The 25,404-nt window shown below is 40.1% G+C and overlaps 1 protein-coding gene across 8 annotated transcripts in view; it reads right to left on the bottom strand.

The window, feature by feature from the left end:
* Positions 1-25,404, bottom strand: part of LOC124355304 (protein grainyhead) — a 299,632-nt gene that overhangs the window by 60,471 nt on the left and 213,757 nt on the right. For all 8 annotated transcript variants that reach the window (XM_046806387.1, XM_046806391.1, XM_046806392.1 and 5 more), the window contains 3 exons: positions 17,906-18,142; positions 3,181-4,045; positions 2,932-3,077 (listed from right to left, as the gene is read on the bottom strand). In XM_046806387.1, the coding sequence (XP_046662343.1) occupies positions 2,932-3,077; positions 3,181-4,045; positions 17,906-18,142 (1,248 nt within the window). The remainder of the gene's footprint in view (positions 1-2,931; positions 3,078-3,180; positions 4,046-17,905; positions 18,143-25,404) is intronic.

Here is a 25,404-nt window from a genome sequence, read left to right as displayed (position 1 = left end):
AAAACCGACCCATTTACATCAGCCAGTAAAATACGCTGCCGTCCTAAGGTTTCAAGCGATTTCTACGGGCTACTTTACATATTCTCCTACCGAAACAAGGGTTTGGCTCTCTTTTTGTGTCTCTCTAATGTACACCCTTTCTGATCAATATTTATTAGATATATGTGTAGAAACACGTGGGCACCTTGATAGGTGGTGGATTTACCAAACTTTGACGGTCCATTTAAATATCTCATTTTCATAATAGCAAAGCATTTATGTACAGCAAAAGTTATAATTGTGATCTAACTGTCGTATAGTAATTATTATAATAAATCATTCAACTTGAGAGTTCAGAGGTGTGACAAGATTGCTTGCAACAAAGTCCCTTTACATTATACAGGACAGCACTCGAGTATTAAATATCTGTGGGAACTGCCTTTGCATATGATTCGTAACCTTTCAAACTCTGTTGTAAAGTGAAAGGTCAATATACACAAACCTTGTCGAATTTACACATGATTAATTATGTTTTCCCGTGTAAAATTGTATTCAATTCAACATTCTCTGGAGAACTGTTTAGGCTAGATTATAAATTACAGGGTAAAGAATGACTTATTACTTTATTTTTAGTTCCACCGGTAATTTGTTCCTGCAGTCAGAGTGCGGCGCACCAAAAATAATTCAGAATGGAGTTTTGTTACACATTCTAAAAATTTCTTTTGGTCTAATAGTCGATCGCAATAATTGGTTTCTTTGAAAAATTTACAAGTGATTGAAGAAACTCATTAAAATGGGTATTCTTCATCAATAATGACAGCACTTCAAGCTAAGTCGGTACAGTTCCATTCTATACAAAATAGACCTCCCCAGTTGAACTTAGAATTCAATCGACCCCTTCCCGTCTCCTACGCAGAGGAGCTGTTCTGTGCCACAAATTATTTGCAAGACCAAAAGCCGGAGGCGGCATACGATCTCGAGAGCGCCCGAGCGGTCTAATCTGTAATTGGAATTGATGAAGCCCATCTGTACTTATCTGCGGGGGATAGGGCTATTGACGGCCATTAGGGCTACAAGGCTTGCCCATTACCGGTGCATCTAATGGTGCGGGTTTATGGGGGCGCCGAAATAATTGGGCGGGGACCAAGTGTGCCCGCGGGCGTCCTCCGGAGCCTGTGTTGGCGTTTTCGGGAGCGTTGTTAAGAAAGTACTGGTGACTCGTACTTTAGTCCAAGACCAAATCGTTCTAGAGTGCGGAGTTATGCTTTACCTTCAGAGTAGATTAGAATAAAAAAACTCTACGTTAAAAAAGACAATAGTCCTTTAAACGATATCTCGCATGCTATAAGTTACTGGCAAAGTTATGCTATGCTATTTTATTCTCAATGTATAATTTACTTAGTTACGAACTTTATAGCACAACTGACTATGAAAAAGAATTTGACAGGTAAAGTTACCTAAGTGTTCTACAGTATCCCAACTTAATATTCCTCTCCAGTGATAAAACGGTGGATACTACAATCATAGTGAATTTACATAATCGAATTTTCGAATAAAATTTATTAAACTGAAATACGTTTTATTGAAAATTCGTATATTTCCACTTTGTGAAAGAGGCAAAAGCGTGTGAACTTAGAAGTAAACTTTGTTTATTCGAGTTTTTGACTAGAAAGCTTAATGCAAATTTAAATTTTCCTCCCATCAACATATATTAACTACGCGGCTTGCTAGTATATAGTTTTACGAACCCTTCTGTTGCACATATAGCGGGGCAAACACAGCTTTAAGCCTAACTATTCAGGTACTTTGAGAAATAAAGGTCAATTCTATTGTTTATGAGTGATTGCCAACAAACGTTGAATCTACTGCTGTCCACATTATTTAAGCCACTTGTCCGCATAAGCCGCGGATGGCGGTGTCGGACACCACCATAGGCCGCATTAAAACGCGACTCGGATTCATTATTCATTAAGCCCGGTGATCTGTCAGAGCGGATTCGGTCGCCCAGGCCTGAGATAAGCTCCGGCGGGCCCCGGCCACGCATAAATAAGCGCCGAGGTGGGAGAGGGGCGGAGTCTCGCTGGGTAATTAATTTGGGGAGTGGCTTCGTAACGCATTTCGAAACACATCGTGTCCAATGGAGCGGAGAGACGGTTTCATGGACCCTTCGATACAGAAGGCCGCTACCAGTCTGCTCGTGCGCTGCTCCTGGCCGTACTCCGTACTCGTGTCACGGAAAAAAGTACATGGAAGCGCCGGGGACAACACATTGTAAGAGTCCAAAACATTACTTAACTCCACGTCGCAACGTAAAAAGTTAACTTTAATTATAAAATGTATCCAAACGTGTTTTTATTGTGGAATACAAACAACTGATCAAAATGTTCTCATCTTGAATATCCATAACAACTGTTTTGTAGGAAATCTCTTTAAGTACAGAAACCATAATGCCAAAGTTAAACAATTATATTTATGGTTGTAAAATTCAATTATATTTCCGTACTTTGGTTAAGCAGAAAGTCGCTTAAGACCAAAACCCTCTTTACCCCCCCCCCCCCACACACGCACATTGCATGTATAAAGTAGCTATGAACCCCTTAAAGGTGTCGTAGAGTTTAGAGAAGGTTCCCGGTTTGATTCGCTATGGAAAGTCATGAAAACTTCTATTGTAATTCTTGCGGGTTGTGTTTTAATAAAATGTAAGTTTGTTTGTTTCATTTGAAAACTATGAATGATCTTTGACTGCTTACGCAATTGAAAGGCAACGAAGGAACAAATGCAAAAAGCTACATACAGATTAAAGGACGGTACTCGTTTAGATTTCTTCTGAGGACCGAGAGTGTCCTAAATCAATACACTAAAACTATTTTGTACTCATTGCTAAAACGAGAATACTTCTTGACTGTATATTGTACTGTTGGTTCACGGTAACAAACAAAGGTCGTGACTTACACTTTTGGTATTTGGATCTTGTCGGCGTCGCTTTGGCGGCCGAAGTCGTGCCAGGGGCGGGAGCGAGCGCCGGGGGCGGTGGGGTTAGCGCGCTGGGCGGCTCCCTCTAGCAGCGGCGTGCCGCACATCTCGCTGTAGTCGAACGACTGCAACAAAAACCTCGAATAAAGACACTGTGTTTGAATTTAGGTCCAAAATTGTAATGATTTATAGCGTGGAAAAGCACAAGGAATAAATAAGAATACAAACCTGTTGGATGGCGGCTTGGTCTCTAGGCGTGATGGCGTCTGCGCCGATGCCGCTGTCCGGGGAGGGTAGATCCACTGTCAGCCCGGCGGCGGCGATCACCCCCTTGGTGCTGTGGTAGGCGCTGCCCCTCACGTAACGATCCATCAGGGAGGCGTTGACGGCCGCCGTGGAGCCGGCACCCTCCGGACTATCGGCGTAGGTGGCTTGCCGCACCGTGCCGCCGTAGGGACTCTGCTCCGAGAAGTACTCGCGGTAGTAGGGGTCGGCGAACCCCGAGGACGCGGACCCCCTGCCGGCCGAGGTGGTCACGTAGCCAGACGACCCCTGGGACACCGACGTCGTGTACTGAGTGGCGTGCTCGGAGTAGGGGATGGGAGACGGCGTCCCGCTGCCCTGCGGCTGCGCGTTGGACATCGCCGTGAAGATGTGGTTGTTGTACATCTCCGTCTTGAGGCCGTCCGTTGTGATGATCTCGATGGGAGCGTTGTCCCCCGTGATCAGCGAGGACGTGGAGGACGGCGTGCCGTTGATGGAGCGGCTCCCGTGTTGCGGCGAGTGGATGAACTCGTCCTTGATGGTCGTGTTGTTGTTGTTGTTCACCACGTCGACCACCAGGTCGGGGTGCCCTCCGGCGGTGGTCACCAGGACGACCTTGTGGCGACTCTTGTCGGTGGTCTTCCTGTGGTGGCTCAGGTCTTCCGGCTCTCGCTTCACGTGCGAGGGCTGGTGGTGGTGCAGGAAGAGACCCTGCAGGTCCCCCAGGGGCGGTGCCGACAGCTGCAGCCCTGAGTCGCTCACCACGCCGTTAGCCGAGCGGATCTGCGAAGAGAGCAGACTCGCGCTCGCTCCACTCGCCGAGGTCGTCCTGCAACATCACAGAACATCGTAAGGCAATCAAATTACAAATTATAACAAAAAAGTTACAAGAACATCCCAAAATATTTTGTCAAGTGTCGTCAACTACTGTCAAGAATTAAAATAAAAGAATTGCAATGTCCCACCTTGTGTGTGAGTAAATTTAATAAAAAAATTAAAAAAACTTGTACTATAAAATACCAATAATGTTCAAAACACTCATAATATCAAAATAATAACTACGAAATTGTGTTGAGAAACGAAAAAAACTGAAAAAATCTAGAAAATATATCAGTTTAATATCAGAAACATTAGTATCAACAAGATTATTTAATAATATTTTCTGGGCGAACACTAAAAGATGACCAGGAAGAGCGAACTCGAACACGCCGAAGCCGCCGGGGAATTTGACGAAATCGTGGCACCAGAGTAACTAGAGCAATTACCGCGCTTTTTGCAGTTACCTAAGATCTTCTCCGAGAACGCAGGATCAACAACCTCTCGCGTGTATCGCCAAAACTATTCCCGGAGAGCAGGACCAGCGTTTAATAACAGTAATAGAGCAAGAAGAGCTCACTTCCTGATAACGGTCAAACAGAGAACACAAGATGTCGACCGCCATGATCAACTGTCAGATTCCTGTGAAATCCAAACCACTGTTCTGTCACTTCGGACTTTGTCTGCGGAGCAATTAAAACCCCGCTCCTTCCTCCCAGTCGTGTACCTCCGCGGGAGATCTTCCTCAATTATAATTCTGCCATACATCAGTTTCCTTCTTGTTCTCGAGCAAATATCTCATTACTATCATTAAAACGTCGTGTTTGTCGTTCATTGTGTTTTACAACACAAATTAGACGATACAGATGAGATTTATTTTTATAGACAAAACAAAAAACGCAAAATTAAACAAGAACCTTGTCCATAATAATTGTTTTTAATGGGGTCAGAAGATTAATATAATAGGGTGTGTTTTAATACATGAAAAACTTACCCAGTCTGAGGTGATTTCTGAAGGTTTTACCCTTTGTATTTCTTGCAAATCAAATAAATCTTTCCGATACAGATCTTTTGTGAAGCAGATTACTAAGAAGTAAGATATCATACTGAATGCTACCTGAGTTACCGTTTGTCATTTCCTTATTGTTGAAGCAATAGGTATATAGATAATATACAGTTTCCTAAGGAAGAAACGTTTCCGTGATATTGAACATAAACATTATCTCTTTCAAAGAGATCAGTTCTAGAACTGTCATTACTTTTCCACTTCTGCTCTACAACATTAGCACTACTAGCAAGTATGATTCGAACCGTGCCGGTCGGACCTGCAACTGCCTCGCTCCTGCATAAATAACGAACAATCGCACTCCAAGACAATACCGAGCCAATGCGATGGCAGATACACTACGACCCAGCCTCCGGCACCGCCCTCTTTGTGAGGCCAAAAAACTCAGAACCCGATCAACGTCGGGGCCCCTGAGCTCCATCTCGGATGTATCGCAATTGTAAAAACCGAGACAGATCTAATCGTCCGGGAACCTAGGGTGAAGGCTTCTTCTTGTTCTATGGGGCGGCTTCTTGCCATGTACTTAAGCCTCAAGGGCCTTTTGCGCACCCCGGAAGCACACCATGAGGCCGACCAGTCCATGATTTCAGCAGTTCCACAAACCGCCGCAAACAACCTATCAGGTCCTCCTGGGAAAATTCACCACCCTTGTCCAAACTACCAAAGATGGCGTAGCACTCCCTTGCTATTGCAGGACAATCAAAGAGCAGGTGTTCAGCAGTTTCCTCCTGCACATCACACAGCGAATGCTCCCGAAATTTTGTAATAATTAGAAACATGTACTGGCTGAGCGCAAGCGAAGCTTCTGACATAAGACGCGGGATCACAAACTGAAACAAAAACTGGGACCTAGTTTAAACTACACCTGCGCATGATGGAGGTAATGGATTTTAATTGAGCCAAATTTGAAGATGCAGTAAGTACAGGGCTTGGGCTGATGGGAGGATCACATGTGTCCGTGATGGGATTAGGATGACTGGCAACTTGAACCCCCCTCCCCTCACTCCATCTCTCTCTTGATAACGACAACTACGTTTCAATTGCCTTTGTTCGGTCTACCATTCAACTGAAAAGAGATTTAAACTCTATTACAGACTTAATTGTATTTTTTCAGTGTTCTAAGCCGATCTTTATGATAAGATTATAGCTTTAGATTTATAGCTATAGATTTATAGCTAAAGTTCACCCATTATAGCTTTTTAGAACTTGATTATAGTCGTCTAAAAGTTATGCGAACTTCCAAAACATCATTTAGTACTGTGGTTAAGTCGAAAATTTTTAAATTTATAAAGTAGGCTGGTTGGCAGTTATGTTTTTGAAAATACTATATACGACCAAGGTTTATTTACAATGAATAAAATTTAAAGACACTATGCATCGAAATTGAGAAATAAACCGTATGAAAATACCATTCTTGGACAAGTTGCGTACAAAGTATTGCTATAACTTGCAAGAAACGTTGTGCCGAGAAAAATTAATTTTAGATAAAATGGAAAAATAAATTCCTGCATTTGGAACATACACTCGGTTTTGATATTAATGCGATTCATTCATTATTTCAACAAACTTAATCATTGCCTACTAATTATTTTATAGGCCTACTCACAAATAGAAAGGTTGGTATTAATGTGCGTATTTGGCTACTTATAATATGTACATAACTCTAGTTGACCATTCATTAAGTACAATAAAATCTTGCATTATTTTCTAAGCGACTCATTATAGTTAAATGAATTCTGTATATCCGTAACCGAAACGCTCGATCTGATAATAAAACTTTTCCCTTCAACGAAAAGATGTCGCAGATAACAGAACTAGTCCATTTTTTCACGGGCAGGTGCGCATTCACTCTGGTACTTGTACAATATGAAACAAAGCAGCGATACACTGAGTCCCAGGTCTAGCGCAGTCTATAGCACCCCCCTTCTGTCCCATTCTGTGAAACTGGTTTTGGCTCCTGTGGGATGTACGTCCCCTCCCCTAACCGGGATATGATTTTAAAATTACCTTTTTACTGCCAGCTCGCGTATTGCAGCGTATTTTAATCGCGGGAAATAAATTACGCTAATGTAAAACTTATTGTGCAACGTGTAACCCTTCTGCTTCCGAGGCCATCATCACGTCAACAGAGGTTGGATAAAGTAAATTGTTGCGGAAGAATATGCAGTTATTTGGATTAATAATAATATTGACTGTTTTTTGTTTTGAGAGAAACCAACCGATAAATGAGCCACTTTAAATTAACAAAAGGCTGTCTGTGAAAATAGCATTTTTAATTGGAGCAGTTTGAAGTCAAGGATACAGATTTAACACAATTTCAAGCAGTTACAAAACTTTTAAAAAGTGTATTACAGCTAAAACCTCTATAAATAAATTATATTGTTTTTTGGCACACTGACACAATATTGGCGGTTATATATTAAACGGTTGTTACAATAAGAATACGAAGCGAACGTGTGAACATTCTTACTTTTGAATATTGAGTAATTTGGACAAACCGGGTTATTGAAAATCATGCACTTAGTTTATTTTATTATCTCAATAATGGGGGGAAATTAAATTTTATTACACTTAGAGAGGATTGAATGCCGAAGTTTTAATTATAAACATACAGTTAAGGTAATGTGTCCTTCATTAAGCACACACTTAGTGGAATATTTTAAATATACTATAACTAGAAAATACGACATGAAGTATATGGTTCTCGATAAAACAACAATAAAATTAATAAGCTGTTAATGCAAGTAGTCTGTATAACTCCAACTGGTTGTAGTATTATTGTATCAGACATCTAAATTCCATTTAATTAAACAGTAATCTCGTGTTTAATCTGGATTTATCTAGTAATTTCCAGATCCAACGCCAAAGCACTAGGTGGAATCTCTTGTTATGCAACTTACTTTACGCTATTTGCAAGTTTATAATTTACAAGTCTTTTGCATTATTTAACACCAGTGCCATTCAATTCATAGAGTAATTTACTAAGTTGGAAATTGCACACTAAAGTTCATATTTATGTGAAGCCGGGCGCGGCGCATACAGGAAGATCAACACATAACGCAGTTTGATTAACGGCGAGGGTAAAGGTCGTTTAATTAAACACGGCAAAGTTTTACAAGCAATCTTTCCTCTTCATAACTTATCAATTTGATTTATTATAAATAAGATACGATATCGTAACCTTGGTAGAAACTTATCGTATATCGTACAAGCCGAGTGTGGCTGCTCTAAGGCTTTATTACCCACACTGATTCACGATTAGATCAACTGAGATCACCTCAATAAAGAAATGATTTTGTTTTACTGTTTGAACATCCGTCAACTAGAATAAATATAGTTAAATTACATGTGATGGGACAAAAAAATATTAACAACGAAATGTCTAAAAATATAACGTTGTATTTCAAAAAATCTGTACATAGATTTCCTATTTATTTTTCTGTTTGTATTTGTTGACAACTCCTCCAAAAATACTTAATTATTCAAATTATTTGTAGTCTAATATCTTGTTGTATTTATTTGTACAGTTTTTTAATTAACTTTACTGGCCAGTATTAGATATGAACGATGATGAGAAGCACTAAATATTCATTAACAGGGTTACAAAAATAAAAGTATTTTCAACGTTGTGTCCAGAAATAGATTTTGATGGGCGCAAAACAACTTTACAATGAAATCAGTTCACCGTTTGCAGGTGACAATTACGGCGCGGGAAAATTCCAAAGACCAAAGTAAAGGAATCTCTTTCTTTTTTGGTTCGTGGAAAAATCACGAAAATACTAATGTTTATGACAAGTCACGAGAAGTTGTAATTGTCTAATACGGAAACATAGATGTCATAAGTGACATCGATGGTCGAAAGTGTTCGGCTGTCACAATATTGATTCGGGATGTTGTAGACGAGGTGTGAATTATGTATTGGTGACGAGAGGGGTGGCGGATCGAATTTCACCCTTCACCCTTCCGTCACTCAACTGGAGGATTGCTGTCATCCTGCAGCAGCAGAGAGCGCCCGGGACACCTGACGTCCCGGGATCCGATGCGATGTTGGGATCATCTGAATCCCACCAACAACAAGATAAAGTCGACGGCGCTTGAGAGTCAAGTTCTAAACCGGTCTCCACAGAAATGTTAGTGGTCGCACTTATAGGCCTACATACCCAAGCTGTATGGTAGTGGGGGACTAAAGGCGATCCTAATTGTACAAAAATAAAATGCCCTAAACCTTATATAGGCTATAAGAAATCAAATAAAACGTCCTTCATTTTCAAATCAAGGACAGTTCTAGATAGGTGACACACAGAGGTGTGATCCTCGGAAAAAAATATTGTGAAATCAGTGACAATTTATCTGCCTAAAAGTACATTGATGATACTACAACATTGCCCTCCTCCAGCTACACATAGGCCTTATTCCCTTGTATGTTTTACTGCATTTCCTGCAGCCTAAAAGTCTTCTTTTGGACGAAAAATCAAATTAATCCAAATATGGTGTTAAACAAATTGTGTTAAACTTTAAAAGAAGTAATAAATAAGCCACTATCGTATTCGGTGTTATATTTCTTTTTCGTTTTTCACCAAATAAAGGGGAACAGAATTGGTCAGTATTGTGTTCAAACTACGAATCAATCTTGGTTATATAAGCACCAGATATATGCCAATGTTGAGTTAAGCTCCAGTTCACCTTTCTTTTACTTACAGCATCTGAAACCTGGAGTCAAGTTCGTCTGAAGGGATCCAAAAACAGTCGACGATGAAGAAAGAAGATGCTCAAAACAAGCCGCTACAAAAAGTAGTGCAATCTAGGCGAAAAGGTATATCATTACCTCACTGATAATTGTACACCTGATAAGCATCTGGCTCTTCCACCTCCTTTGTAGTTTATGTGTCTCGAAATGAAGCAAAAAGTTCGGTTGAACGCCTTCGCGTCCGATATTTGTCTATTTCTTCAGACGAACGTGTACTCAGTCAAGTCTGTGACAGTTTCATATATTATCAGACGCTGCACTAGGCGGAAGGTGTAACGGATCTAAACTTAATATTAGGTCTATTAAAATGTTTTACAAATGCAAATAATTGTCGTTATTACCGTAAATGGGTCATCTAGTTGTAATTATTTAGACAGCTATAATTTATGCTTTTAATCTAGGTATCAGGTTTAATACGGGTATAAATGAAGATTTAAACTCCCTATATATCGTTTCAATCTCAAAATTAATGCTTAAAGCCAATTACGTTCCGCTATAAAAAAGGGGGCCATTTAAATTAAACGCCGCACCCGTTGCATTTTCCGAGGAAGTCGATCCTGTTACAGACAAAGCGTTCACTGGTCGGGAAGAATGTTATTAAGGGAGAAAAGATGCTCGCCGTCCTGCGATTGATTCTTTGTCACCGGCGACGGCAGGAGATAATCCTTCCCGGGGGCCCTCGCTACATAGGGGGGGAGGGGGATTATTATTCAACGAAAACAGTGATTCGAAAAAGGAAAAAAGCAGAGTCGCTCACGTCGCTATCGTGGAGGCGGCTGCACATGAAAATGGCTTTATAAAATTATGCACGAAAAATTACAGAAATTACAGGTAATGTCGGTAACTGTCAGTAATAGCGCTACGTCGAGAGCCAATCACGGGCTAGAATTGTTTAACGGTTCTTCATTAACATCGCAGCACAAATTTATATCTTACTTATCGTGTATAAACTGTTTTATGGCTTATTTATATACGGTCCGATGTTTCCGGAGTAATGCCGTCATTTAAGCGTTTTTTAGGAGGAAATTGCGATGGAAACTCGACGTCGCGTCGGCCGCTCGGTCTTATTAAATTGATGAGCAGCATTTATCCTTATCATCATTTGGATTTGAATCAAGAGGCGTCGCTTTAGTTTTAATGATCGTGTTACTCATTAAAAGGATTGCTTTAGTATTTCTTTTTTTACAAATAATGCTTATTCAGCCTAATCGACCTGGGATGATTGGAATTAGATTAAACATTAAAATTACTTACAAAAAAATCTGTGTTAAGAATCAAATCCATAATGGTATTTATATAAAATAAAAACGAGATTTCAACAACACTTGCGCATTCTAAGATTCGTATTTACTGTGTTTTACTGGGCTCATAAAAAGTGAGTAATAACTAAAAAAAAATAAAAATAAATAACGTAGAAATACAAATACAATCTTCGTGATGACCAATAATAGAAGAAACATTTTCCACCGTTTACCCCAAATTGAATTCTCGTGAACAAAACCAGATACTCTGAACATAAAATCGCTTTCATGTTCATAACACCATTTCCTCTAACACTACAAAAAAAGATTTACGTCTCAAAATACTAGTTCAAAAACATGATGGTTGGATATTAATTTGAATAAAGTTGAAATAAATCAATAATAAAAAATGAAAGCTACGTAATATAGTTTTAGTAAAATCCAGCATTTTAGCATCATGTGTAGACATTCTTACAGAATTTTAATTTATGAATATTTTCAGTGTTTCAAAACTCAACTATGTCAGTTTCTAAAACAGTCATAAACAGTCAGTTTTGGTCCAGAAACGAAACAGGTTTGTTAAAGATTCGGCTTCAGTAAGAATTTCATCAATTATCATGATGGCCATTACTAGGTTATAGCGCAAAAAACATACCTACTTGTAACCATTTTGCTTACAAAATGGTTATATTATATTTATATTTGATTTTATTTGAAAATACAATTTTAACCTTAGTGAGTCAAATGCCATCCTCAATCAAACCAGAGGTGCCCAGAACCTTTATACAGGAATTTGCTAAATACATCGTGTTTGTAAAGAAATTGTGCAATATTTTGTATCATATATCACAATTTTAATCTAACTGTACCAATTAATTGATTTAGAATCAAGAACACTTGTAGGTAAAGGCGTCTGAGACACTTTCAAACCAGACACCGAGAACGCAATTTTTGTACAAAGCGAGCAGATTGTGTACCGTGAGCAGATCATGAGCCCCGTGGGATCTTGTAGGAACGTATCACTACACGGTTCCGATACGATGATACGATACGATAGGTTCTCGACGATGCCATGATACGATATGCTCTACATACTACACGTCACTGTGTCTGAGCCAATGTGGGACCAGAGCCATGCGGATTATTCACAAGTCAATAAGGGGAGAATGTTGCCAAAAATCTTTAATACACTTTTGATTATTTTTACATTAGTAAATGTCTTCTTTCTTTACGCAAACAATGATATATAACACAACACATAAACATTACCGACTGATACTTAATTTTTTGTAACGTCTTACACTGATTTTTTAAGTGGTAAAATAACCAGTGTTACAAAGTGGTTATAGTCTTCTGTAACAGTAATGGTGAAGTTTATTCACATAAAAAAACTCAGTGCCAGCAACAGTATTGCTACACATAAAACAAATATTCAGAGACCTCTCAAAAGATGAACTACGTGGAAGGACACAAAATCCAAACAAGAGCCTAAATAATGTAATTTGGTCGAACATTCCTAAGTGAAAGTGGGTATATACTTACCTTAAAGTGTCCTCCACATGTAAAAAATCATGTTAATAAGCCTAATAGGTTTTGCTCAGCAGGTACATGAAATGTGTATTGTTTTCCCACTTTAAACGCACGTATAGCCATGTAGAGACCTCCTCCTCTAGTGATTTTAGTCTTACCGAGCCAAAAATGTACTTATTAATATAAATTACTACTAATGTATCTTTATTTTTGTTTAATGCACTTGTACACTTAGTACAACTTTACTGCGTGTCATTTAAAAATTCCTTGACAATAATTGTTTATAATTGCACAATATAACATTTTCATATTAAACGACTGTACATTGTTAACCTGCTGAATCTTATTTTTATTCTCAAAATTGGTACCAAAAGAGGAATAAATGGATCAGAAAAACGACCCCTGCACAGATTCGCGCGCTGGCACACCTGGAGAAACCGACATTAGAATAATTCTGTATCAACTCTGCCTGCAGGCTCGGAGTTCACGCCCCGAAAACAGATATAGATCACGGGTTGGATAAGCGGCCAATGGGTCGGAAAGGGAAAGGGGAGGGAAGCCTCTGTTTTGGGGTCCCTAAACTCAAAATATACACCGGCAGCGCAGCGCGGTGGTACGTAACTCCGGTGGGGGGGGGGGGAGAGAAGAGCCGCGATAGCCCACTCGAGCGTAAACTGCCGTCAGAATCTGTTCAACATCAAAGTCGGCGAAACAATAAAGAGATACAGGTTTTGTGTTTTTCACTTTTCTCCCTGGCAGAAAGAATAACGGCTAGATTGAGAAGCGAAGTGCCAGATAAGGTTATTTAACGTTGTAGAATTTATGGAACAAACGCATATCGGCTACAGATGAGACAGAAAGTCAAGTTTTACAAATTGTAGTTCGTTGCTAGACTTTGGAATCAAAAGAATGAACTAGATGATCAAGTAGAATCGAAAAACTTCGATAGGGTTGATTACTGCACCTTAAACACACATAAAATTTGAAGACTCTAGGAGCAATTGGAAACATTTTTAAATGTTACTAAATTTTAATAAAAACCTTTCGCAACTAAACGTTTCATCAGGCGACTCCACAAATAAAATGTTATTAAAAACTGTAAAAATAAATCTATCTTTTCAAGTAGAATCGAAAGACTTCGATAGGGTTGATTACTACACCTTAAACACACATACAATTTGAAGACTAGGAGCAATTGGAAAGCATTTTAATATTAATAAATGTTAATAAAAATAATACTTTTCCAAATTGTTTATTTTTTGGACGAGGCCTTTCGAAACCAAAGGTTTCATCATCACGCGACTCCACAAACAAAATGTTATTTAAAAACAATAAATAAATAAATATTTTCAATTAGATTAGAAAACTTTATTACAAGTAAATTTCAAGTAAAAATTCAAGTAAAATTGATTACTACCTTTTAAAACACACACAAAAATGTTATTAAATCACTGTCGAAATAAATATACCTTTACTTAATTTAACTGCTTTAAACATGTTAAGTTAGCCCAATACAACAAATATATACATGAAAATATGGTAGTTTTGTTGGTAATACTCTTATTGAAAGAGTTAAATATTCAATTCCCCATGCGCAATACATTTTAAAGATATCCAGTAAAAGCAGTAGTTACCTCGTAAACCACGCGATTTCTAAGAAAAGTTAAATAGCGTATACATCTATATTTTAGATAGGTTAAATATATGATTTTAGAAGCGGTAATTAAACATACAACCTTAGTTCCTGGACATACGCGGCAGTTGTTGGTGTCATTATGGGGCGGATAATTCCGAAGTATGAAACTGTTATTTGTGAGCAAATGTAGCATTGATGCAACAACAGGACTCTGTTTCATCTCCGAGTATCGCATGACTGGGCACCTAAGCCCGAGGTTAAAGGTCAACCATAAACGTCGCAGACTCGTTGTCGTGCACCTCCCTCGGTCCGACGAGGCCGGATTTACACCCGAGGCTCGGATTTCACGAAGGAAGTAGCAGTTGGAAATTAGCACGCCAGGGCCTGCGACAATTAGGTGGGTAAACCAACACCTATATATTAGAACTGTCAGGCCCTGTGGGAACCCGGCCTTTATCATCGCCTGTGACCCTTTTTTATGTCGCCATCAAACGCCGGAGAAGGATACAACTGGCTCTTTTGGATTCCGAGATGCCATCTCCGAATTGTCCCGATCCCACCCGAGAGTTGCCGAACGCTACAAAAAACGGGTAAAGAGTTGAAGTGCGAAATAAGTTAATTTTGTGGGACATTTCTTGTTTGAATTCTAGGAAATCCAACGAGTGCAGAAAGATTGAAAGACAAGCTTCACGGTTTGCTTCTTATGAAATTTAGATTGTGGATCAACTTATTGTAGGCAGAGTGTAAATAAACAAATAAGAAGGCAAATTGCACTCAGAATAAATGGAAATCATCTTAATTTTGTAAAAACAAAAACATTAAAAGTATACAAAAACAGCAAATCATTAAATGCCGAATTGTGCATAAAAGAAAGAAGCCTTAAGAAAATTAAAGTTGGAGATAACGAATAAAATTGTGAGAATAAATTTGGAAAACTATTGGATGAGTAAATTTTGTTAAAGAAAGGAGTCTTCAGAAAAAAAGTTGAAGATAACGAATATACATGAGAGAATACATTTGGAAAACTTTTGGGTGAGTAAATTTAGTTAAAGAAAGAAGCCTTCAGAAAAAGAAAGCTAAAGGTAACGAATACAAAATAATGTGAGAATAAATTTGGAAAACGTTTGGATGATTAAATGTAGTTAAAGTAAGAAGCCTTAAGAAAAGGAAAGTTAAAAATAACGAATAAAAGTGTAAGAATACATTTGGAAACCGTTTGTATGAGTTAAAATAAAGACAGTAGTGTTTAGAAAATACAATAGAAACTAATGGTTCGATTATTACTATTACAACTATAGTAATAGCCTCATAAACAAAGGGAATATAGTTATCTCGGCAATAATTCCGGGAGAACTGTTGACTTATAGTCGTTCCTCACGAGAAGACGATTTACACGAGCGAAATCCTTGAGTTTCGAGCAACTGAGCGAGCGCAAGTCGAGCGTCTAGCGCGAGTGGCGAGGGCACACCTCAGACGGCTGTACAATTAAAGTAATTATAAGCTATCAGAAGTGAGTGTTGCAATGATGCATGATGTAATTTCATACGTGTCTTCATTGAACTGTGTGGTAATATGTTTACGTTGCAGGTTGGAGTTTCCTGGACGTTCCTAAGCACTGGAAATCGGTCACTATACAGCGTTCATTTGACTATCATCGGTCACTGTACAGCGTTCATTTGACTATCATCGGTCACTGTACAGCGTTCATTTGTCTATCATCGGTCACTGTACAGCGTTCATTTGACTATCATCGATCACTGTACAGCGTTCATTTGACTATCATCGGTCACTGTACAGCGTTCATTTGACTATCATCGGCACTATACAGTGTTGATTTCACACAGATCACGGAAATGAGCACCGTTTGGAAATAGCTTTGGAAGAATGGTTTTTAATATATAAGGAAAAGAGCACAATTTGGAATTATATCTGGAAGAATGGTTTTGACACATCAGGAAAAGAGCACAATTTGGAATAATCTCTGGAAGAATAATAATCTCTGGAATATTTGGAATAATCTCTGGAAGAATGGTTTTGACACATCAGGAAAAGAGCACAATTTGGAATAATCTCTGGAAGAATGGTTTTGACACATCAGGAAAAGAGCACAATTTGGAATAATCTCTGGAAGAATGGTTTTGACACATCAGGAAAAGAGCACAATTTGGAATAATCTCTGGAAGAATGGTTTTGACACATCAGGAAAAGAGCACAATTTGGAATAATCTCTGGAAGAATGGTTTTGACACATCAGGAAAAGAGCACAATTTGGAATAATCTCTGGAAGAATGGTTTTGACACATCAGGAAAAGAGCACAATTTGGAATAATCTCTGGAAGAATGGTTTTGACACATCAGGAAAAGAGCACAATTTGGAATAATCTCTGGAAGAATGGTTTTGACACATCAGGAAAAGAGCACAATTTGGAATAATCTCTGGAAGAATGGTTTTGACACATCAGGAAAAGAGCACAATTTGGAATAATCTCTGGAAGAATGGTTTTTGACACATCAGGAAAAGAGCACAATTTGGAATAATCTCTGGAAGAATGGTTTTGACACATCAGGAAAAGAGCACAATTTGGAATAATCTCTGGAAGAATGGTTTTGACACATCAGGAAAAGAGCACAATTTGGAATAATCTCTGGAAGAATGGTTTTGACACATCAGGAAAAGAGCACAATTTGGAATAATCTCTGGAAGAATGGTTTTTGACACATCAGGAAAAGAGCACAATTTGGAATAATCTCTGGAAGAATGGTTTTGACACATCAGGAAAAGAGCACAATTTGGAATAATCTCTGGAAGAATGGTTTTGACACATCAGGAAAAGAGCACAATTTGGAATAATCTCTGGAAGAATGGTTTTGACACATCAGGAAAAGAGCACAATTTGGAATAATCTCTGGAAGAATGGTTTTGACACATCAGGAAAAGAGCACAATTTGGAATAATCTCTGGAAGAATGGTTTTGACACATCAGGAAAAGAGCACAATTTGGAATAATCTCTGGAAGAATGGTTTTGACACATCAGGAAAAGAGCACAATTTGGAATAATCTCTGGAAGAATGGTTTTGACACATCAGGAAAAGAGCACAATTTGGAATAATCTCTGGAAGAATGGTTTTGACACATCAGGAAAAGAGCACAATTTGGAATAATCTCTGGAAGAATGGTTTTGACACATCAGGAAAAGAGCACAATTTGGAATAATCTCTGGAAGAATGGTTTTGACACATCAGGAAAAGAGCACAATTTGGAATTATGGAGTGGATTTCCACTCGTGCAACGGATTTGATTGTAGATAAGGCGGTTTCCGAATAGAAATGTAATAATAAGGTTTCGTTTGAAAGTAAATCTTGCTTGCGACTTCAGTTTAAGAATTACAAACTTCTCCCTCTTACCACCACGCTTTTTAGTGTTTCTAGTAAACTGCATACTTTTCAAATCATTAAACGATGAACTACAAATATTGAAAATTTTCAAAAGTGTGTTTTTATTCGATATAATATAAATGAAGAATAATGAAGTTCCGCGCGTTGAAATAAGTATAAGATTATGAAATAACTAAATGATACCAAAACGATCGAAAAGAATATTTTACATGGTACACATTTATGTAGCTGTTACATAAGAAGTAGAAGTACTTACGGCCAGATTTCAGAGAGTTTCTCTTTGTCAGAGAGTTGGGGCAGTTTATAGTACTCGTAGATGAACCCCATGGAGCTCGGGGGTTGCTCCTCCGAGGGTCCACCGCTGATGTTGAGCATGGCTGTGGTCGCCGCTGTCAGAGGATGTTCGTAGTAAGCTCGCCACCCGCCTTCCTCCCCCGGGCCTCCAGCTTCACCTTCGGCCATCCGCCCCTCCTCGCCGGCCTCCTTGCGCTTCCTGCAACAGAACACAAAGTGGTGGTCAGTTGTTGAAGCACTGCATACAAAGGATGGCAAGAATCAAAGTGGTCAGCTGTTGATGGACCGCATACACAAGATGGCAATAAATCAATGGGGCTAGTTGTTGATGCAATGCAGATATAAGATGGAAATAGTCAAATTGGTCAGCTGTTCTTGCATGCATACACAAGACTGAAAGAATCAAAGTGGTTAGATGTTGATACACTGCAGACACAGGATGGCAAGAATCAAAGTGGTCAGTTTGTTCTTACACTGCGCACACAGAATGGCAAGGATCAAAGTGGTTAGATGTTCATGCATGCATACACAAGACTGAAAGAATCAAAGTGGTTAGATGTTGATACACTGCAGCACACAGGATGGCAAGAATCAAAGTGGTCAGTTTGTTCTTACACTGCGCACACAGAATGGCAAGGATCAAAGTGGTCAGTTTGTTCTTACACTGCGCACACAGAATGGCAAGGATCAAAGTGGTTAGATGTTCATGCACTGCATACACAGGATGGCAAGAGCCCTGAAAAATAAAAATGTCATGAGAGAGTTCCAGTACAGACCCGGCAAACCCACCTACCACGTGTGTAAGTACACCGTGAAGAAGCGTGTCCCCTCGAATTGCTTTCGGCAACCGAAGGACCGCCGTAGAGAAATCGATTTGAGACACCACTTGACAAAACCACCTCTCACGTCCGGCGGGCCGGGGACGTCCGCCCACGTAGCGTCCGGCGACGCGGAAGTGTGTGGAAATGATAGAGTGAGGCGCGATAATGGATAATGGAGGTGACAAAAGGCAGGGAACAGCGGCGTGGAGGCAGAGGAGGTTCGTGACCGTCCAGAAACAATTGATCACAGTCCTCGTGAGCTCGATATGTCATCGCCGATCGGATCTCGCCGTGTAGCTGACCACCACGCGCTGTCCGCACATGACGGATGGCTCTCTCGGCAGCCCCCATTAATATACATTATACCAGTGCTATATTAATCGATCCCCCATCGGTGATCGGACGTGCCTTCTAATTGGGGTGATTTGAATTTGAATTTCTCGTCTGCTCAATTATAACCGGCTAATACCGGCTAGCGGTTCTCGCGGTGATTGGACACCGCCAAGGATGATTTAGAGCCGGACGTTGCAGCCAGCATAGGAATTTGTAACAGAAGCCGTTCGTAGATTGATGAATGGACATGGAACTATTTGTACGCGGTTAATTAAAGTAGCTGTAACCTCGGTCTAACCTAACAAACCGGTAATGACATGATCGCTGTACGTACGATTGCTTCCTTCAGCCTTCGATAGGTTCCGTTTAATTGCAGACATTGTTCGGTGCTTGACAGTTTTCTCCCTTGATGTTACAAGGTGTCAGTAGTTTTATGTAGTAATGACACTGATGGTAGGATATTCAATTTTGAAATTAATTCACGACTGATTCAAATTTTCAAAGACATATATGTTTGATTTAAAGTGGGAACATTGTTAGGGCCCACATTTAAAACAAGTACGTTGAAAGTAAAGTAAAGTTGTCTTATTTTACAAGGCGAAGTTAGAGCGAAGCCCTCTCTAACACTTAACCTGGGGACCAACGGCTTAAAGGGTGACTTCCGAACCACCAATAACGGCCGAGCAGGCGGGCTGCTTGCAAGGACAGGATCGCTCAGCAGTGATCCAAGCAGCAGTCACGCTCGACGTTGCTTGATCCGGTTATCTTGCGATAATCGTTGTACCCGCTACTCTGTGCTATTGGCTATACGTACGTTAGTGCACAAATGTTAAGCAACAAAAATAAAAGACGCTAAATTGTTTAAACCACACAAAGGCAGTGAATAGTCTCGATCATGTGTTATGCTCCGATGTCCGAGGTACAGACACTTCGCACTCCGGGGAGCTCGCGCGTTATTTCCGAGATGTCAGCAAATTGAATTTACCTGACTCGGCCTACGGCCAGAGGGCCTCGGGCCGTTAATGGGCCGTAAATCCGTGAGCCGCGGAGAGCGCAGCGAGGCGAGCATTCCTGCAGCATTACTGTTACATACAATGTAGTAATTAATGGGTAAATCGATTCCGGGTCGCAGCGTGCAATTACATTCCCCATTTTGCAATTGGCGAGGTTCAATACGGCATGGGTCGAGGTTCAACGCATCCGAGATTGTGGCTTTGTGAGGACGTGAGGCAATATACGCTACGATGTCCGCATGGGTGCGTGAGCGTAGCGTACCGGTCAGCACGTACACGAATTACTGCGCGTAGATCCATACGTTTAGTCCGATCCATTTTCTGACCGACCATTTGGATCCGGAGTGCTCAATCTAGCCTTTGCACTGCTATAGAATGACTTGTTTTGATCCAGAAAATGTGGCAAACTCACTAGGGTTTCAATTAGAAAAAGATTCTTCATTTTCCTATTCACGTATTTAAATATTTTTATAACGAATCATTAAATACATCAGTATCGATCAAATTTATTACTCTGGTATTTACACAATTTTACACATATTACATATAATATTTACACAATTTTTGGGCATTTCGATTCCCATTTCCCAGAAAATATCAAATATACTCGTAGTGAGGATAACAGCCTGGTTCTTATTTTGTCATATCGTTCAGAATAAATGGGTTAAATACAATTATAATTTAATTTCGTACCTCTGAAATTAATATAAAATTAAAATTTGGAAATAATAAATCGTACAGAGTGCCTAAACTTTACGAAAATAGCATTTAATATGCTGGTTAGAATAGGGATGCCTAACATAATAGTCGCAGCGGTTTAGTGAAGAACCAACTAACTTGATGAGACCATACATATGTAAACGTTCAATGTACACTCCCAAAAGAATTATTCTTCCCGTACACATCAGCTCTTAATGTAAAGATTATCGGCAGGTTTTAATATCCATGTTCCATAAAACGTAACGGCCCGGGCGTGCCACTACTAGGCGAGGTTGGGACGCGCCGTTTTGTAATCAACGGCAACAATGAGCCATAAAATAAAATTCAATGATAAAAATATGCTTCTTGGCCGCGTTAATTGAATTAGTCGACAAAACCACCGAGTGTGAAACCGATTAAGGATAACTCCGTGAAAACATTGAGACCCCTGACCTCCCACAGCGCGCGGTCGCGCCGCGGCCCATCCGTGGACGTGGGCTCCGACGTGAACGTGAACGTGGAGACCAACCGCGAAGCTCCGAGACTGCCGTGTCGTGAGTCCGGGGATGTCTCACGAAATTTTTTAATTGTCCAGGACACACAACTGGGTGGCTAGAGCGTGTGAACACTCGGCTTTGTGAAGGATTCCAACGTCCTCTTGGAGGACTAGTAACAGAACATAATAGTTCTGTACACCGAGATCCTGTCTGTACCGTATAGCGTAACCTGGGTTTTCGTAAAACCGATAGAGGAATTTCACCTAAGATAGGAATCAATCATAAGCCGTGCTGGTCTGTTCGAGGGCTGAAATATATTCGTATCTCGGGGTTGAAAATATCAACTAAGATTATTTTAAGGAAATAGGATTTTCCGGACATTTTCCATTGTTCAGTGATACAAAAAAACCAAGAAGAAAATAATCATCCTTTAGGAAGATAATTTTATCAAATCATCTTTTTAGTATGAAAACCTCCAACCTAACTGTCAGGGACCTAATAATAGACATACCATGACAGACCATGACATACAGGAACTGATGGATTGATGAGTCCTCTAGAATTTGCTGATTCTTATTCTATTTCTATTTTCGCGTCTAAGGGTTGGTTTTACTCGTTCCAATTTAAGAAAATACTATTAACAATTAGTATTTGAAATTTTTAACCCGTTTGATACGCCCACGTTGCAATCTTCACAAAAAACTATGCTTATACAAAGCGAATTGGTTCTCCGGGTCTGGACTGTATTATACAATGTAGATTGCTGCTGAAGTCACTCGACAAATAGAGAAATAAAAGTTACTCGGAATTACATGATTTGAAGAGATAACAAGATTACGGACACAGTACATGGCTATGTATTACGAAAAAGGTGAAACATAACGTCGTGAGGTGGTATTTAGCTTTTTCATGATTTAGTCCCTAACACATAGAATTCAATTCGTTTCAAACTTAACAAATAAATCATGTTTAATCTTATGCTTTAGTTAAGTAATCTTAATGAAACATAAGTTATCAATTCTAGATGTAATTCCTTCAAACATCCGTAATTCTGTATAGATCACAAGGTGTGTGTTAATTAAATATTAGGAGGACAAAGAGCTACAAAATATTGTATATTTATGATTACTTCATGACACAACAACAACATTAGTAATATTATTTAAATATGGATACATTTCGGGCGATTTCTGATTTAAAACCTAACGACTGTTCTGAATATTTTAGTTTGGCCTGTTTGATCATCTTTCTAGGAAGTGAAAATTATCTTTAGAACTTGTTTAATTGGTAGTGTGATCTCTAGTACAATCCATCCTCATGGAACACGCGCTCTAGGATGTCTGAGTGTTGGATGTCACCAACTTCTGCTACAAGAGGCTCGTCATCTCTGGTCACATGTCCAGCGGCGGCACTGTCCCATGTACGTGCGTGTACGTGCGTGTGTGTGCGTGTGCCTCCGTACACATATCTCCGTACCACATCTACAACCTCTGACCCCGGCCTCGCGGTAATACACTTGTAAAGCCATCGACGTCTCCTGACGTGTCACACGCTACCGTATCTCGCATCTCCGTTTTCACCCGCGTGCACACGGAAACACGCCGTGGAGATTGTGCTCCCAGCAGGATATGCCTACTGGAGACTTGATGATGTGGGGCTAAGAACCGTGCACACAGAAACACGCCGTGGAGATTGTGCTCCCAACAGGATAATATGCCTTCTGGAGAATTGGTGATGTGGTGCTAAGAACCGTGCAGACGGAAACACGCCGTGGAGATTGTGCTCCCAACAGGATATGCCTACTGGAGACTTGATGATGTGGGGCTAAGAACCGTGCACACAGAAACACGCCGTGGAGATTGTGCTCCCAGCAGGATATGCCTACTGGAGACTTGATGATGTGGGGCTAAGAACCGTGCACACAGAAACACGCCGTGGAGATTGTGCTCCCAACAGGATATGCCTACTGGAGACTTGATGATGTGGGGCTAAGAACCGTGCACACAGAAACACGCCGTGGAGATTGTGCTCCCAGCAGGATATGCCTACTGGAGACTTGATGATGTGGGGCTAAGAACCGTGCACACAGAAACACGCCGTGGAGATTGTGCTCCCAGCAGGATATGCCTACTGGAGACTTGATGATGTGGGGCTAAGAACCGTGCACACAGAAACACGCCGTGGAGATTGTGCTCCCAACAGGATATGCCTTCTGGAGAATTGGTGATGTGGTGCTAAGAACCGTGCAGACGGAAACACGCCGTGGAGATTGTGCTCCCAACAGGATATGCCTACTGGAAACTTGATGGTGATGGTGCTAAGAACCGTAAAAACCACACACACACACACACTATATAGATCTTCAAGCATACTGGCACGAGTCGTGCTGGAAAAATTAGACGCCCAAACAAAAGTGTGTTTTTGATAAATTACTTTATGCAGAACGCTTTGGAAGCGGAATCAAACTCCCGAACCCCGCTGCCAACCAACTAGACGTGAGAAATTGTCTCGCGAGCTGGTGTGAAAAATCGTTCCATGGACTATATAAAAGGACAGGCATGAAGCACCTTATTTGCACAAGTCATTACGACGCAAGGGAGGGACAAAGTATCACATGAACGGCCACTTCTATCTACATCAATCTTTGGGGTGACATGCAAATGTTGCTAGGGATCCTTCAACCACTGATTACTTTTAAGATAAAAACTGTTCTGCAGGTCACGTCACTTTTTATTGCAGGTTATACAATTCAATCCGGAAACGCGGATTACAACAAGAATTGCAGGCTAGCCTTTGTTTAATGCATCTATTCCAGGAAACTTTTCTTCAAAAGTAATCTTTAATCGTGCAAATTGGGGTCTTGCAACGATATATTGGACATAACTGTTTCTTTCTACAATTGTGATCTAAAAGTTCTTTATATTTATAACGTACTGGTAAAATCCGAGGAAGTTAAACCATTTAAATATCCCTTCAAAGAGGTTCTTACACAAAAAATAAGAAGCATTCTTTAAAATAAACATCTTGTACTGCTTTGTTGTTTTCGTTTGAGATATTTAATTTAAATGCACTTCTGTTAGGGAGTATTGGATTCGTTTCGGTTCTTTCAAAATAGAATATCAGAATAGATGATACAGATACTAATAATTCTACAAGTTTACTCTCAATTCCTGATTTATTATAAGCATTGAGATGGAAGTTCATTAAATCCATCACTGCTTCTCGCACCGAATCCAGAATTAACATCTCAATCCATCAGCGCCTCACCTCAAATCACACCGGACGTCTCAATCCAAATTGGCCCGGGAGCTCAGGGCGCGGATTTACTGTATTTATGGTCCTGTAAAAGTTACTGTTTATAGCGTCCATTATCGTTAATCAGCTGGGTCGAACGAGTGGTATGAATATTTATAGAAACTCTCGTTCGAAACAGAAAGAGGCGGGCCCTGTCGGAGAGCATGCAAATGGAGTTCTTAAGGTTGGTATTAAAATGCGGGGCTAATCTGGAGACCGGAGAAGTGGAACAGACTTTCTAACACACGCGAAGCCTGTCACTGTGGGAACGCCAATCTTTACCAATTAGGCACCACGAAATATGTTAGATAATGTTCTCATTTAGTGCTGAAATTGAGCCATTTATCACTGTAGAGTGTCAGTTGTAGGTCTGGACGAACTTTTCCTGCCAGATTATTGGGGGATCTCAATAATCCCTTTGAAATCCAAAATTTTCTGAACGCACTCAACAAAATGGATTGTCCTGTTACTGATCTTTGATCGAGCAGTGTGCATTTTGAAGCAATAATTATAATCTTCAATGCAAAAAAACTGCAGAGGGATGAAGATGTTGTCATTTGTCATTCGATGTCAAGCAAAGGAGGGGAGGGTTTCGTGGGGAGCGAGGAGGGTTCGAAGGTACCTTGTGTAAACAGTAGTCTGCTCATGCATACGTAACGTGTTTAAGCATAGCGGCGAACGTGCATGCGGTGCATGACTCTGCATAGTGGAACCTGGCAATTCGCGACTTTTCAAACCTTTGTTGCGCCTCGCTCTGTGTGGACGCGAAGAATTTCCAGCTCTACCTGGACAATTCATTGCGTG

The sequence above is a fragment of the Homalodisca vitripennis genome, chromosome 2 (assembly GCF_021130785.1).
Source record: "Homalodisca vitripennis isolate AUS2020 chromosome 2, UT_GWSS_2.1, whole genome shotgun sequence".
NCBI lineage: Eukaryota > Metazoa > Arthropoda > Insecta > Hemiptera > Cicadellidae > Homalodisca > Homalodisca vitripennis.
The sequence above is the reverse complement of the archived record's forward strand: the minus strand, read 5'-3'. Positions and strand labels throughout refer to the sequence as shown.